Here is a 15,010-nt window from a genome sequence, read left to right on the forward strand (position 1 = left end):
ACATCTCTCCCAGTTATGGGATATCTCCCTGCTAATCCTGACTAATAGCAGATCATCACTCGACTGAATGTATAAAAAATGTTAAAGCTACATTACAATGAAGATAAGATTCTTGATGTCAATTCGGTGAAAAATTGCATGATAAATTCCAATAACCTCTTAACACTAGCTTGGTAATTTAATATGTTTCTAGAAAAAAATTAAGTAGCTCAACTCAATTTATTATAATCTACCCACATTCAAGTTCTCATCACTTTCTAAATGTCTGCATTTGTTATCACACTTAATTGAACTGGTTATCAATTAATCCTTTCTGTTGATAGGCCAGATTAGAAAATATTTTTTTCTGAATACAGAAGTATTAAATGATCATTGTAAAAAAATTGAGAAAAGGGGCTGGCCTGGGGGCATAGCAGTTAAGTTCGCACGTTCCGCTTTGGCTGCCCAGGGTTCACCGGTTCATTGGATCCTGGACATGGACCTACTCACCACTCATCAAGCCATGATGAGGGGGTGTCCCACATAAAAGAGTTACAACTCTACAATTATGATACACAATTATGTACAGAGGCCTTGGGGAGAAAAAAGGAAAAAGAGGAAGATTGGCAACAGATATTAGCGCAGGGCCAAATCTTCCTCAAAAAAAAAAAAAATTGAAAAAACAGAGAAGTATAAGAAAAGATCTCCCCAAATTCACAATCTTGAGATAATTACTGTTAATATTTTGATATTTCCCATCTAGCCTTTATTTTCTCCTAGGCATATGTGTAAGAAAAATGCATGTGTATATAAGAATGTATATGCTTTGTTTTAAACATGATTTGGAACAGACGATATATATAATCTTCTACCTGAGTTTTTCACACAACGTTATTCAGCAGCATTTTGCTATGCTATTAAAGTTTTTTCAAAAAACATCTCTGATGGTTATATAATAACAATACACCAGTGAATTTAACCATCCTTCAATTGTTGAGCATTTATTTGTTTCTGATTGTTGATAAATACTTCCAAATGATTTTTCAGAATGAGTTTCTCCCCAACAGTTCAGAATACTATTTCACTGTACCCGTTCACTGGACCCTAGCAAAGATTGAACATTTCATTTGTAAATTTTTTTTTAACATTTTATTTATTTATTTTATTTCCCCCAAAGCCCCAGTAGATAGTTGTATGTCATAGCTGCACATCCTTCTAGTTGCTGTATGTGGGACGTGGCCTGAGCATGGCCGGAGAAGCGGTGCGTTGGTGTGAGCCTGGGATCCGAGCCCGGGATCTGAACCCGGGCCGCCAGCAGCGGAGCACGCGCACTTAACCGCTAAGCCACGGGGCCGGCCTTCATTTGTAAATTTTTGTCAACCTGACAAGTGAACAACTTCTCAATGGGTTTTAATTTGCAATGTTTTGATTAGTGAAGTCAATCTTTTAATGTTTTAATCATTTGTGTTGATTCTGAGGATCATTCATATCCTTAACTGAGACCAGATTTACTTTTAGCAAAGGTTTATAGGAATGCCTATAAGAAAAAATGTCCATCAAGTGTGTATAGCTGCATTTTTTAAATTAAGCTTTTTCTTTTGAGATAATTGTGTCAGACGCAGTTGTAAAACATAACGTAGAGAATTCACCACGTGTACCCTTTCCCCAGTTCCCTCTAATGGTACCATCTTGCAAAACTATAGTGCAATATCACAAACAAGATATTGACACTGATACAACCAAGACAGGTTTTCCATCATCAAAAGGATCCATCTCCCACTCCCTGACCCCTGGCAACCACATAATCTGTTTCCATAATTTTGTAATTTCTAGAATGTTATATAAATGGAATTATACAATATGTTAGCTTTTGAGATTGGCTTTTCCATTCAGTACAATTTCCTGCAGAGTCATTTAAGGTGAGTGTATCAATAGTATGTATGGTCCTTTTTGTTGCTAAATAGGAAGTCATCCAGTTATTCCACCAACATTCGCTGATTGCAGACTATTCGGCCAAACGTATCCCTATGCACTTGATTACAAAAACGACTAACACCCAAATACGGTCAAAATTAGTTAAGTAGCAGTGCTAAGATTGAAACCCAGGTCGGTCTAGATTTCAGGAAGCAAGAAAATGAGTAGCTCAATGAATATTTTATCATTAATAATAATCTTCTAAAATGTAACAATTTTCCTAGGTTAAGCTAAAACAGGCTAAAAATTGACATGTCTGGTTAGTAAACAAAGCATCCTATCTACTGGACGAGGCATTTACTGATCCACGCCTTACACCTTATCTTAAGGCCCACTACACACAAAAACCGAGTTTTACAGGAGCACTTGAGGAGGGTGCCGAGGACCAAGCCGCCTCAGAGTAGCCATCCCTTCCCATCCGCCACAGTTGTGGGCAGCACGCTCGGACTGGCAAGGCTGGTGTCCCTGAAAAACCCCAGCCCTCTCATTTCTTCTGGACCTCAAGTGCCCCATCCGAAATTATCTGAAGATATTTTAAACAAAACCAAATGAGGCCAGTAGGGCACCATTAAGTTTCCCTACAACATTGACAGTACGGAGATTGAAACGCAAACTAGAGAGCAGAAGAGAGAGAATTCTTGGTGCGTTCAAAACAACTTCAGTCAGTCCCCTGACTGTCTGCCACTATGGTGCAGGAACGCAAGCACCCACTGCGCAGAGAGCGCCCTTCACACCCGACGACGCCCGGCCCCGGGCTCCAGGCGAGCCGCTCACAGGCTCCAGTTCAAGTCCGAAAGCTGAGCCTTGACGGTGCGCCTCCCGGAGACGGTCGGGACCCAGAGGCCGGAAACCGCAAGGCAAAAGGCTTCCTAGTCGGGTCAAGGTCCAACAAAACAAACACGCACTCCCAAGCACCGAGCCGGCCGCGCAGGCACAGGACCGACCCGGGAGTGGGCGGAAGTGACGTCAGGCCCAGCCGCCGGAGGAGGCGGGGCCTCCGGGGGCGCGCGCCCTATGGGGGCCCCGGAGAGGCGGGGGTGTGGCGGCGTCGGCGACCCGCGGGGACTGGCCTCCTTCGGCGGCGGGAGGCGGTCGCTCGCGCCGGGCTGGGGGGCCGAAGCGAGCGAGGGGCCATGCGGACGGCGAGGGAGCCCGGAGCCCGCAGCCCGGCGCTCCTCCCTCGCGCGGCGGCGACCCGGCGGCCGCTGGAGTAACCACTGCCTTTGTTCCGACGCCGGTCCCTGCCGTCGCCCCGGCCTGCCCGCCCGCGGTGCCCGAACCCCCATCCGGCTCGCGCCGCGCGGATGCGGCTGCCGGGCCTGGGGCTGGGCTCTGCGCGGGAGGAGGGGAGGAGGAGCGGCGGCGCCCGGGCGGCATGCGATGGGGAACTGCTGCTGGACGCAGTGCTGCGGGCTGCTCCGCCAGGAAGCGGGGCGGCTGCAGCGTGTGGGAGGCGGCGGGTAAGCCCTTGGGGGAGGGCCCGGCGCCCCTGGCTCCTCCTCCTCGGCCCCTGGCGGAGGACCCCTGTCACTGTCCGCCAGCGGCGTGGGGGAGGCGCGGGGCCCCGCTGTCCTCGCGGCTAAACAGGCGCGGGGCGGGTGGTCGCAGTGGACGCCCGGGTCGGGAGGGGCCTCCAGGGAAAGAGCCGAAGAGGGCGGGTGTCGCTGCTGCCCCCGCCAGCGAGACTCCGCGGGGCGCGCGCGGGCACGCGGGGCAGAGTCGAGGGAGGCCTCGTCTCCAGGACGCCTGGGGCACCTTCCCACGGACGGGCAGTGGAACAGGCTCCACGGCATCCCGGACACGCCCTGCGTGAGCTTGGGTTCAATACCAAAGGTGGCAGCTCCCTGTTTGATCCTCTCTGGCTCTGACAGAGCAGGGGAGAATGTGGCTTCGAAAAGTTGATGGCTCAGAGGGATTTTGGGATTTGGGGATGCCTCAGTAGTCATTTGGATGCTGGAGTAAAATATGGTTCCCGACTTTGAGTAACTCTGATATGTACAAAGACGTGCCGAATTGCTGGGTTCCCAGTGGGCATTCGGATTCTTGGTGTTGACAACAAGAGGGACAGTGTGTGGCTTTTTCATATTTTCTGGAATTTCGAGAGGAATGCCATACACTGATTGCCACCCACAAGCTCTGTAATACTAGGGAAATCGCAGTCCTTCTGAACCTCACTTCTCTTGATTAAAACTGGGATATGCTTAGGTTTTTCTACTCAAACCATCCATAGAATAGTAGAATTTCATAATTATTCCATTTTTGTGTTTTTTATTTCATAGAGTATTGAAAAAATTATAACAAATTCTTTTGAAGTTGGCTTTGTTGTTGTTAGATATCTCCCAGGAATTCAAACTTAGAATTGACGATCTGAACCAATCCACTTTATGTAAGGAATCAGACATTAATTTTGCACTTTCTGGACTAGATTGCCAAGTTTTCAGAAAGTGTCTTGTTTAATCAACATTATTAGGTAATAATGTGTTCAGTATGCACAGATTGAAGCCAAATGATTTGTAATTTGGATTTTTTGGTGATGGAGATCTTATAATATATAATATGATTCATTCATTGGTTCATCAGGCATTGTGTCACAAAGTAGCTAAGGTTGTACACTGTCTCTCCAATGGAAAAGTAAGGAGTTAATGGTTTTGTGCCTAGTTTAGTATTTTAGTTTCCCTGACTTAATGGCTATTACTGTTGCAGGGGAACTTGGCAGCTGTTTTATCTTGTCAGCCAGAGTCATCTAATTTACTTCTAATTTTTGTGGGTGGATGCACCCATATAGTCAAGCTGCTTAAATAGGCTTGCCTAAGGACTAGATGCCCCAAAAATCTCTGGCTTTAATATTTTACTTGTAGTTGTAGGGTGTTAAATTCTAACTCTGTGAAAATAGGGTCTTATAGTCTAATTGGGTAAGCAAAAATCATTTATATTTGACTTTGAACTACATTGTGTGGTGTCTGTGGGATTTTTATTTTGTTTTGTTCTTTCATGGTGATTTTACCAACTAATTATGTTTTCCTTAGAGTATAGCATTAAAATTGTAGATTTTATTCCCTGAGCATGTGAGCTTGGCAGCATAGGGAAGAAAGGGCAGGGGAAAATCAGTGTGAGTGTTAAATGTCTGTAGATATGTCATAAAAACATAGTAGTGGGATCTGTACCCTTCTGGTTTGGGGCAAAACTCCTTGAGCAAACAAGTCCTGTTGCAGCAATGAGAGTCTGTGGGGTGTGGACATTCATCTAAAACACTATGATGGTGATATCGATCCTGTTTGTTTTTATCCATAAACGTAGGTTTGGACAGTTCCCTTACTTGAATCTTCTGATTAACTTATTGTTTTACATTAACTTTAATATTATTTTAGGAGGTTCCAGTAAACATGCAGAGACAGGTGGATATAGTTAATTGTTATTTATAGAATAAGGTTAAACTTTGCCTCTCATTTTAGTAGCTTTTTTTTTTTTATCATCCAGTAGTTCTGATTTTCTTTCAGGTATAGGTCTAGAGAGTTAACTAGCAGTTCATCTAAGGGCAAAAGAGTTTAGGAGTAATTACCACAAGTTGTTTGATTTGTGTTTGTTGTGGTAGTGACCACAGGTAGAAGAATCCTGGGATTTCTTTGCTGCTTTAAGCTGGACATCACAACGGTGCTTTATGATCCAGGGCCTGGTTTCTTTTTTTTTTTTTCTGTGAGGAAGATCATCCCTGAGCTAACATCCATGCTAATCCTCCTCTTTTTGCTGAGGAAGACTGGCTCTGCGCTAACATCTATTGCCAATCCTCCTCGTTTTTTTTCCCCAAAGCCTCAGTAGATAGTTGTATGTCATAGTTGCACATCCTTCTAGTTGCTGTATGTGGGATGCGGCCTCAGCACGGCCTGAGAAGTGGTGCATCGGTGCGCACCCGGGATCTGAACCTGGGCCGCCAGTAGCGGAGCGCCCGCCCTTAACCGCTAAGCCACGGGGCCAGCCCCGAGGGCCTGTTTTGTTTGCCTTGTAGATTTCCCAGGGGTGTCTCAAAGTTAGATCACTCACTTTTCACTATCCAATTTCAAAACCAGAATTACCAAGTTTGTTTTCTTTTTTTTGTGAGGAAGATCAGCCCTGAGCTAACATCCATGCCAGTCCTCTTCTTTTTGCTGGGGAAGACTGGCCCTGAGCTAACATCCGTGCCAACCTTCCTCCACTTTATATGGGACGCCACCACAGCATGGCTTGACAAGCGGTGCGTCAGTGCGCGCCCAGGATCTGAACCTGGGTCGCCAGCAGGGGAGCGCAGGCACTTAACTGCTATGCCACAGGGCCGGCCCCTACCAAGTTTTTAATTTATAAAATATTAGAGAACTCTAGCATTTTATATTGTAGAATGTCTGTTGACTAGTCAAAATGTCAATATCAGTGTTGAGGTCTGTTGGAAACCTTGCTGCTGATAAAATTATTTGGTGATTAAAGCAGAGGAAGTTAAATATCTTTAAGGAATAAAATTTAGACATCTGAATGAGTCATCCTCCTTCACTATAGGGAGTTTTCTGTACCAACACATTCTAGAGGGCTCCATCTGCTGGTCAGTTCACTAGAAATCTTTTGTATAGATGCTTATCGTGTTCTTAGTTTTTTCTTTCTCAAACTGAAAACCCAAGTATGTTTTGTTGTGTTGTATTTTAATTCCTATTTTTATCTTATCTTATAATTCCACACAGTGGTTTCAGTTAAGATGTACTATAGTTTTATATAAAGGAATGATCACATTTTGTATCTTTCTTGATATTTAACATTTGTTGGCATTTTTGGCTCCAGCAGCAAAGTTGCCTTCACGTGACAGCTTACATAATGTGCTGTTTCCTTACCTGGTAAAAATGATTTTAATAATAGCTGCCAACGTTTGATTGCTTCCTATGTGCCAGGCACTCAACTAAGTACTTTACATTATCTTATTTATTCCTCACCACAATCCTGTGAGGAAGGTAAGTACTATTACATACATTATAGGTTGAAAACTGAAGGTTAGCAAGTTTAGCATGCCCAAGACAGCAGAGGTGGGATCGCAGCCCAGGTCCCTCTGATTTAGAGCCCTTACCCTGAACCACTAATAGCTCATGGCATTTTCTTCTGTAGGTGAATATTTGGTTGCTATCTCTCTCAGTGCATTATCTTGTACTTTGTCACCGGAAGATCTTATGCATGTGTCTCAACAACTTGGCTCTTTATTCTGTGTGATAAGCTGTTCTCCTTTTCTTGAAACTATGCACTTGACCTTTGCAACATCTCTTTTATCTTCTTATTTTCCTGTTCCTGTCCTGGCTATTATTACTCTGTCTGCCTATTAAATAGGGAATTTTCCTGTGTCTTTTCTCTTCTGTATTTAGTTCCCTTCACACATACACCTGCCCCTAAAGAAATTTCATCCATTCCTGTGATTTCACCCACCACCACTTCCGATCGCACGTCTTCTGAACAGACCTCTTCTCAGAGGTTCAGCGCTGTATTTTCAGTTGCCTGCTGAAGAGATACACGTGGCTGTACCACGGCTCCTCAAACCAGCCTATCTAAAATATCTCATATCTGTGTTCCAATCAGTATCTAAAATAGTGCGTTTTCTTCCCCCCCAGATTTTTTCTTCCCTGCTTCATGTATTCCCTAATTCACTTAACAGCTCCATTCACAGTGTTCTAAGCTCCAAACTTCATAATCCTCTACCTCTCTCTAGTCAGCTCTTCAGTCTCTCCTTAATACATACTGAACCTGTTTCCTTCCCCTTACTTCTGCCTTAAACTTTTTCTTTCAGATCACCTGGTTCTCTGCTTCTAGACTGCTCTCCCTTTTGTCTCGCTCATATTCAGTCCATCTTCCTTTCCCGTCATCTGAGTTAGGCTTTCTAAAACCCATGCTGGATCATACCATTCCCTTGCTTAACGACTTCCATCTGCGCCCTGTTTTCTGCATACTAATTGCTCAGCCTTTTTTTCCTTCTGTGACAGATGATTGTGTGGCATTCAAATATGCAACATAATGTCCATTTGTACACTCAGGGTTACCTGCAGCTCTGCATTTGGGTGAAGCATGTAGTGTCACTCTTGTTCTCTCATTCAGAAATTCATGTGAGAATGCAAATCAGTGAGAATCACATTAAAAGGGAAACATCGAATCCATTCAACTCATTCATAAATCTTAATATTTTAACTTTTTTGATAAATGATAACCTTCCAATTAAGAGTAGAATCAAGTTTAAACTCCTGACAAGATGACTTAACCTTAATCTATTTTACCAGTCTAATTGTGTGTTCTAATTATATTTTCCCTAGAGTATAGCATTAAAATTGTAGATTTTACTCTCTGTGCACATGAGCCTGGCTGCGTAGGCAGGGAGAAGCCGGTGAAAGTATTCTCTGCCATTCTTTCCTTGCCACGTCCCCAATATCCTATATGCCAGATGTACTATACTTGTTCCTGTTTCCTAAAATACGGTGTTCTCTCATCCTGTGCCTTTATGTGTGATATTTCTTCTTCTTTTCCTTTTCTTGGTGATCTTTTACTTATCCTTAAATATTTCCTTCCCTATGAAACCTCCTCCAACCCCCAAGACAATATTATCTCCCTGAAGAAATAATATTTTCTATATGCTTAAATGTGCTCTATATCAGGGCTTGGCAAACTTTTTCTGTAAAGAGCCAGATAATACTTATTTTAGGCTTTGGCCGTAAGGTCTCTGTTGCAACTACTCAACATTGTTGTTTTAGCACGGCGGCAGCTATACACAATATGTAAGCAAATGAATGTAACTGTGTTCCAGTAAAACTTTATTTACAGAAACAAGCATTGGGCTAGATTTGGCCCAAGGACCATAGTTTGCTGATTCCTGGTGTATACCATGAAATGGGTTGAGAGCTCCTCAAGGTCGGAGACTATGTTTTATCTTTATCTCTCTCCACTCTCAGTATCTCATGTTTGCTGCATAAATAGCCAGAGAATATTATCTATGAACTTGTAAGATCTAGAAAACAGTGTTTTCTCTTATCTTTTTTTGGGGGTCTCAAGGCAATTCCCTAACTTTGGCAAAAACCCCACTCGTTCCAATAGTTAAACACACATCCTACCACTTTTATGTTGACTTACTTTTTTTAAAAAAGAAAGACTATAGAGGACTGATGAGAATTAAAAAAATATTTTATCGTAATATATATTGCTAAAATATAATGATCAGTAGTGTCATTATTGAGAGAATCATTTTGATTTTCTGCATGTTTGTCAGCTTTGAAAAATATACAGGTGTAGGATGTTTCTTTTGAAATTTCAGAAGTTAGAAAGGAAAACAGTAATAGACTTAAATGGATATGAGTTTCTTGAATATTCTGTGTTATACCTTAAAGCCTCCCCAGGGCTCTTTTCTGAACCTCATGTATTTTCCTTCCTTAATGTGCTTTCCCGGTGATGGCATGAAAACACATGGCTTCACCTACTGCCTGCGTGCTAATGAGCTCAGTCATCACAGTCTGAGCTCGGAAATACCTAATTGCCTACTGAGTGTTTCCACTTGAATATCAAATTTAGTGCAAACCGCAAATTTAGTTTGTAAAGCTGAGCTCCTCTTTCTTTCCTTCTCATAGCCCTTTCCTCCTTCTTTTTTCTCTTCTTTAAAGCCACCAACCATTTCTACTGGTTTGTGTCCTACCTTTAGTGTGGTGAAACAGTATATAGTCACCTAAGCCACGAACCTGAGAATCATATTAAACCCCTCCCGTTCGCTCACCCTCCAAATCCAGGTCGTCAAGTCCTGTAGATTATACTTCTAAATGGCCCCTACATCCTTCCTACCTCTGCATCCTCCTTGCTTTGGTACAGGCCCTTTGGTCTTCTGTGCTTGTAGCTCTATCCTCTTGCCGATACCCATTTGAGCTTGTGCCTCTCTAATCTGAAAGCCAAAAAGAAAGAAACACTAAACCTTACTTGGACTCCTGCATCTCCAGCTATTACGCTATCTCCTCTCTTTTCCCTTTAACAACTTATAGAATTGTCTAGTCTGGATATCGTCTAGTCTTGAAGAAGACTCACTTCTTGCTGAGTCTTCAAAGCAAGCTAACGTTCATTCTCCCTGTCACGGCCCTCCTCTTTCCCTCCACTATCATGACATGAAAACAGCCATCATAATCCAGTGGCTGCTCTCAGTCCTTACTGTACTTGATCTTTTAGCAGCATTAGATGCTGTTGACTCCTCCCTTAACTCCTGTGATTTCACACTCACTGTATTTGCCATCTACCTCCCTGGGTAGTGGACTTAAATGGATCTGTCTTCGCTATCTCCTGTGAATGTTCATTTTTCTTCACCTCAGTCATCAAATGTGGGAGTTCCTCAAACTTAGACTCTTCTCCTCTCCTGCTGTACTTTCCTTAAAGAATAGCATGCATATAGTCACTTACCTAGGAGTATCTTTTACTACTCCCCTCATCCCACATTTCTAGTCCATCCCCAAAACCAGATTTTTTTGTACTTCCTAAATAGCTTTTCAATCCACCACTTCTCTAACTACTGCCACCTTAGTCTGAGCTGTTGTTTCTTGCTGAGATTTCCAATACCCTGTGTTAAAATACCACTCCTCCTCATTCACCGTTTTCTGACACTACTTTGTTTTCCTTGACAGCACTTTCCACTCCATCACTGTAGACTGAGTATTTGTCTGTTGTCTGTTGCCACTGATGGAGTATAAGTTGCATGAGGTCGGGGACTTTGATTTGTTTATTCCTATAGATCCAGTGCACCAACAGTGCTTGCCACGGAGTAGGCACTCAGTAAATATTTGTGACTGAGTGGACGGACTGCCAGCTGGTCTGCCCACATGTATTCCTGACCTTTTTCAATTTCCTCTCCATTCTGGAGCCAGAGTGATCGTAAATGCAAATTTAGGATACAAACACGGCTTAAAATTCTTCAGCGGCTTACTTATACTTTTAGGATAAAGACCAAAATCTTTAATGTAACTTTCAAGGCCTTGCATTATCTATTCCTTGCCTTCCTTTTTTGTTTTTTGGCCTCATCTCTGTCACATTCTACTTGAATCCATTTCTTCCCTTTTTACGTGGGTAACTCCTACCCACTCATCTTTTGGATGCCAGCTCAAGGATTATTTCCCACAGAAGTCTTCCCAGACCATCTCCTACCCTCTGGGATAAGTCTTCACACCATCGAGAAACCATCTTCCGTTTCTTCTGAGCACTTCCTCAGGTTATAATTATACCTGCAACAGTATGATTATTTGGTTAATGTCTGTCTTCTGCGCTCAATGTAAAGGAAGGAGTCCATGCCTCTTTCTGCTCACCATTGAATATTCAACTCCAAGTTACTTGCCTAGTGTGTAGTAGATGTTCAGTAAATGCTTGTGGACAGAATTAATGAATATGGTCTTGATCTTTTCATTCCCCCTTGTCTTGGGTACCTGCTGCGCCCTCAAACATTCCTTTCCACTACTTGGGAGTCTGGCTAATTCCTTCTCCGGCTGATTTTTGATGCTCCTCATCTGAACATATCCCTCTCAGAGCATGGTAGTTGTTAATTTACCTGTGTGTCTACCCAGTTAGACTGTTAGCCTCTGGGTACATGTGTCAATTTTTATTCACTTTTTATTTCAATTACGTACTTATGTCTGTCATTCAGTAACCCAGGGAAGTAAGAATAATTAGAAGGTTCAATATCATAGACATAGAAGTGGCAACAGTTTCTAAAAGAAGAGGGGGTCAACAATTTCAGTTGCTGCGCAGAGATTGCAGAGGATGAATAGGAGGGAACTAAAAGACCTCCAGGATCCCTTCTAGTTATTAGTTTCCTCTCAATCAGGCTCCTCTTAAAGGGCAGTGACTTTTTTCTTTAACCCACGTTTTCTACCTTCAACAAATTTAGCAGGAAGATTTGTCTCTTCTCTTCCAAGGCATAAAGGAAATTTTCTGAATATCCATTCTTCCTAAATTTGCCTTCATTAGGGAGGAGCTTATTAAACAGTAAATATTATTACTTTATTATTACCGCCTATGTTTATGCTATCCATTCCTGGAAAATCTGTTAATGGATCATCCCTTGAGATTTGAATGATTAAAGCTGCATTGAAGTATTTGATACTAATTGAGAAGCAGTGTGTCCATCATCTTCATTGTAATAGTTTTTGCCCGGCATCTGATTTGTAACCTTTCCAATTTTTTGTTCAGAAAAAGAGTCTTGGGAAGCTTTTAATTTTTAATAGACTTTGGAACAATTTACCCTGATGCTTCATCATTTTTTTGTAGTGTCAAACAGAAGATATGGGAAAAGACTTTCCTGTTTTATTTTAACAGATATTATGCAGGAGAATATGAAGAAAAGGAAAATATCAGTGTAGGATTTGTGAGAATTTTTCAGTGGTCTTTTGCTTAAGTCACTTTGGTATAAAAGAGCACTTACCTGCTATGCAAAATAACTTATAGAAGCACAAAGAACTGCATTTTCAGTGTATTCTTGACGAGACTGATTTTATCCTTAATAAAAGATTGTCTTGATATCTTCCTTGATAATCTGATAAATAAATATAGGCACAAGAATCTCCACTTTTGTACCACATTACTTTCAAACTCTTCCAAATGCCTTTACATGCCCCATCATTCAGAGTACCACAGCCTGTCTTTTCTGCCTCTTTAGCACCCTGTACATGTTTGCGTCCCCTTCCGCATCGTCAGCAGTAGTAGAATGGATATACAGAAGCTTACCTTACTTTGTTTAGAGCCAGCTCTCAGGGACATAAGGATTATGTATCAATGAATGTCCATAGATGACTTTCGGGAGCTCTAGACTGTTAAGAAAGAGGGAAAATAGACCTCTGTTTTCTTTAAATCATTGTTTTTGGAGCCTGTGTGTTTCAGCAGCTCAGCTTTCACCATAATTAATACTCCTGAATGTACATGCTCTTGAATAGGATGGTGGATTGTTGCCCACATTATTTCTCACCTCCCCCTTCCCTCCAGGGCATATGGCTGAATTCATGCGAGTTAAATGCACACGATGTGACTTGAACCCTTTTCTTCACAGCTCAGCTTTATCTGATGTGGACCTGGTGTGTTCCTAGAGGACTCTTCCAATGTCTCATGTCACTTTGTCCTTTATCTTTTTCACTCCTGACATTTAAGTCGTCTGTCTTGGATTTGTCACGTTTATTTTTCCCTTGTACCTCCATCTTGACTCCTGCTTCTTTCCTGTTACGTCCCTATGGGGATTCCAACGCTCCTCCCCAGCATCTCATTTTCTAGTCCATCCCTCCCACTGGATGATTTTTATCCTCTAAATATTTCTTTAATCTACCCATTTCTCTCGCACCACCGTAGTGCAAACTATCATCATTTCTTGCCTAGACTCAGATTTACTTGCATACCTTATTCATGTATTCACTCACTCTCTATGCGTTTATCCCCGCTCATTTCTCTTCACATGGTTCCTGGCACTTTCAGGAGCAGCTTCTTATGTGGACTCAAGTTTCCTCCTCTAAGTTGAAGGAAAGAGTGGTGTTTTTAATTCCCATGTAGTCACTCTAAATACAGTGAACATTGATTAAGTCTTTGATTTAGGGTAGTGATTCTTAAGTGGAGCGTTCATTCAGAATTCCCATTTTCATATGTGTAGCTCTGACTCATTCATTCATTTCTACTCCTGTGTAGTGTTTCATTGTATGAATAGGCTGTAATGTATTCTCATGTTGATGAGCATTTAGATTATTTCGAGTTTTTTTGCTATTACAAACTACTTCAGTTAACATTCTTATAAACGTCTCTTTGGACACATCTACAAGAGATTCTTTAGGTATATATACCTAGGAGTGGAATTGCTGGGTCATAGCTCATGCATATCTTCATATTTACTAGAGAATGTCAAACTTTTTAAAGTAATTATACCTGTTTATACTTTTACCAACAGTGGGTTTTCATTGTTCTACTTCCTAACACTTGGTATTATCAAATCTTTTTCCTAATCTGTTAATGTGAAATGCTGTCTAATATTTGTATTAAAATTTTATTGTGTTTCTGTATACCAACAACAAACAGATAATACATATTTTAAAGATTACTTTCTATGTTAGCAATGAAAAATATAAGAAACTAGGAATAAATCAATAATAGATGTATAAGACTAAAACAACATTTAAAAATAAAAAACTGAAATAAATGGAGGACAGTACCATGTTCGTGGATAGAAAGATCTGAATTCAGTGCAATTCCAACAATGCCACTAAACTTGACAAGCTGAGTCCAACAATTTTTATGGAAGAGCAAAGGACCAAAAATGGCCTACATATTTTGAGGCAGGCAACTTGCCCTGTCGGATGATAAGTTCTAATAATTAAAACCTTGTTGTATTGGCACATGGCTAGACAAATAGGAGAGCAGAACAGAATATAATATCCAGGCTCTGTAAATCAACGTGTAGCTCAGTAATCTTCATTTTTAACAAGGTGATTGTTACATGCCAAAGTATGAGAATGACTACTTTACTAAAACGGAGCTGTCAGGACTAAATATGTATTATTGTAGGTATTTTTATGTATTGTGTCTAGTTCAGGGACTCACCTCTTTTCTTTCTTAACTGTCAGAGGTATAGTCTCCTGTCGGTCATAATAACTTATTAATTATATTGATTTTTGCCCAAGAATGGGGATGGATGCCTCCCTAGATTTACTGTTGCCATTTTCCCATGTTATTTTCTGTGATCCCACCAACATTCACTCCTCTGAGAGTCTCTGGTCTATATGAGCTTGGGAGTTTTCTCATTGAATTATGTTATCATTATAAATGAAATTAATTTGGGATTCAACAGCTTTAGTCAAATATTACAAATATGAAAACAGAGAATATGGTTTTTAGCTTTCTATTTTTAAGCAATTATGTTTGCATAGTAGAAAAATCTTAAATTATTCTGTACTGATTTACTTTATAATTTTTTTTAGTAAATTTCGGGAGCTTTGTACAATATGACCCACATATATGCTAACAATAGGTCTGCAAAAGTAGGATGGCTATTCTCCTTCATTTTTAGATTCTTAAGAAGTTA

General features: G+C 41.3%; 1 protein-coding gene across 1 annotated transcript in view; it reads left to right on the forward strand.

Moving 5' to 3' along the window:
- Positions 1–3,029: 3,029 nt before the first annotated feature.
- AP1AR (adaptor related protein complex 1 associated regulatory protein) overlaps positions 3,030–15,010 on the forward strand; it is a 31,052-nt gene continuing 19,071 nt past the window's right edge. The window contains exon 1 of the mRNA XM_058549914.1: positions 3,030–3,413. Within this exon, the coding sequence (XP_058405897.1) occupies positions 3,334–3,413 (80 nt within the window). The 5' untranslated portion in view covers positions 3,030–3,333. The remainder of the gene's footprint in view (positions 3,414–15,010) is intronic.

This window comes from Diceros bicornis, chromosome 11 (assembly GCF_020826845.1).
Source record: "Diceros bicornis minor isolate mBicDic1 chromosome 11, mDicBic1.mat.cur, whole genome shotgun sequence".
Lineage (NCBI taxonomy): Eukaryota > Metazoa > Chordata > Mammalia > Perissodactyla > Rhinocerotidae > Diceros > Diceros bicornis.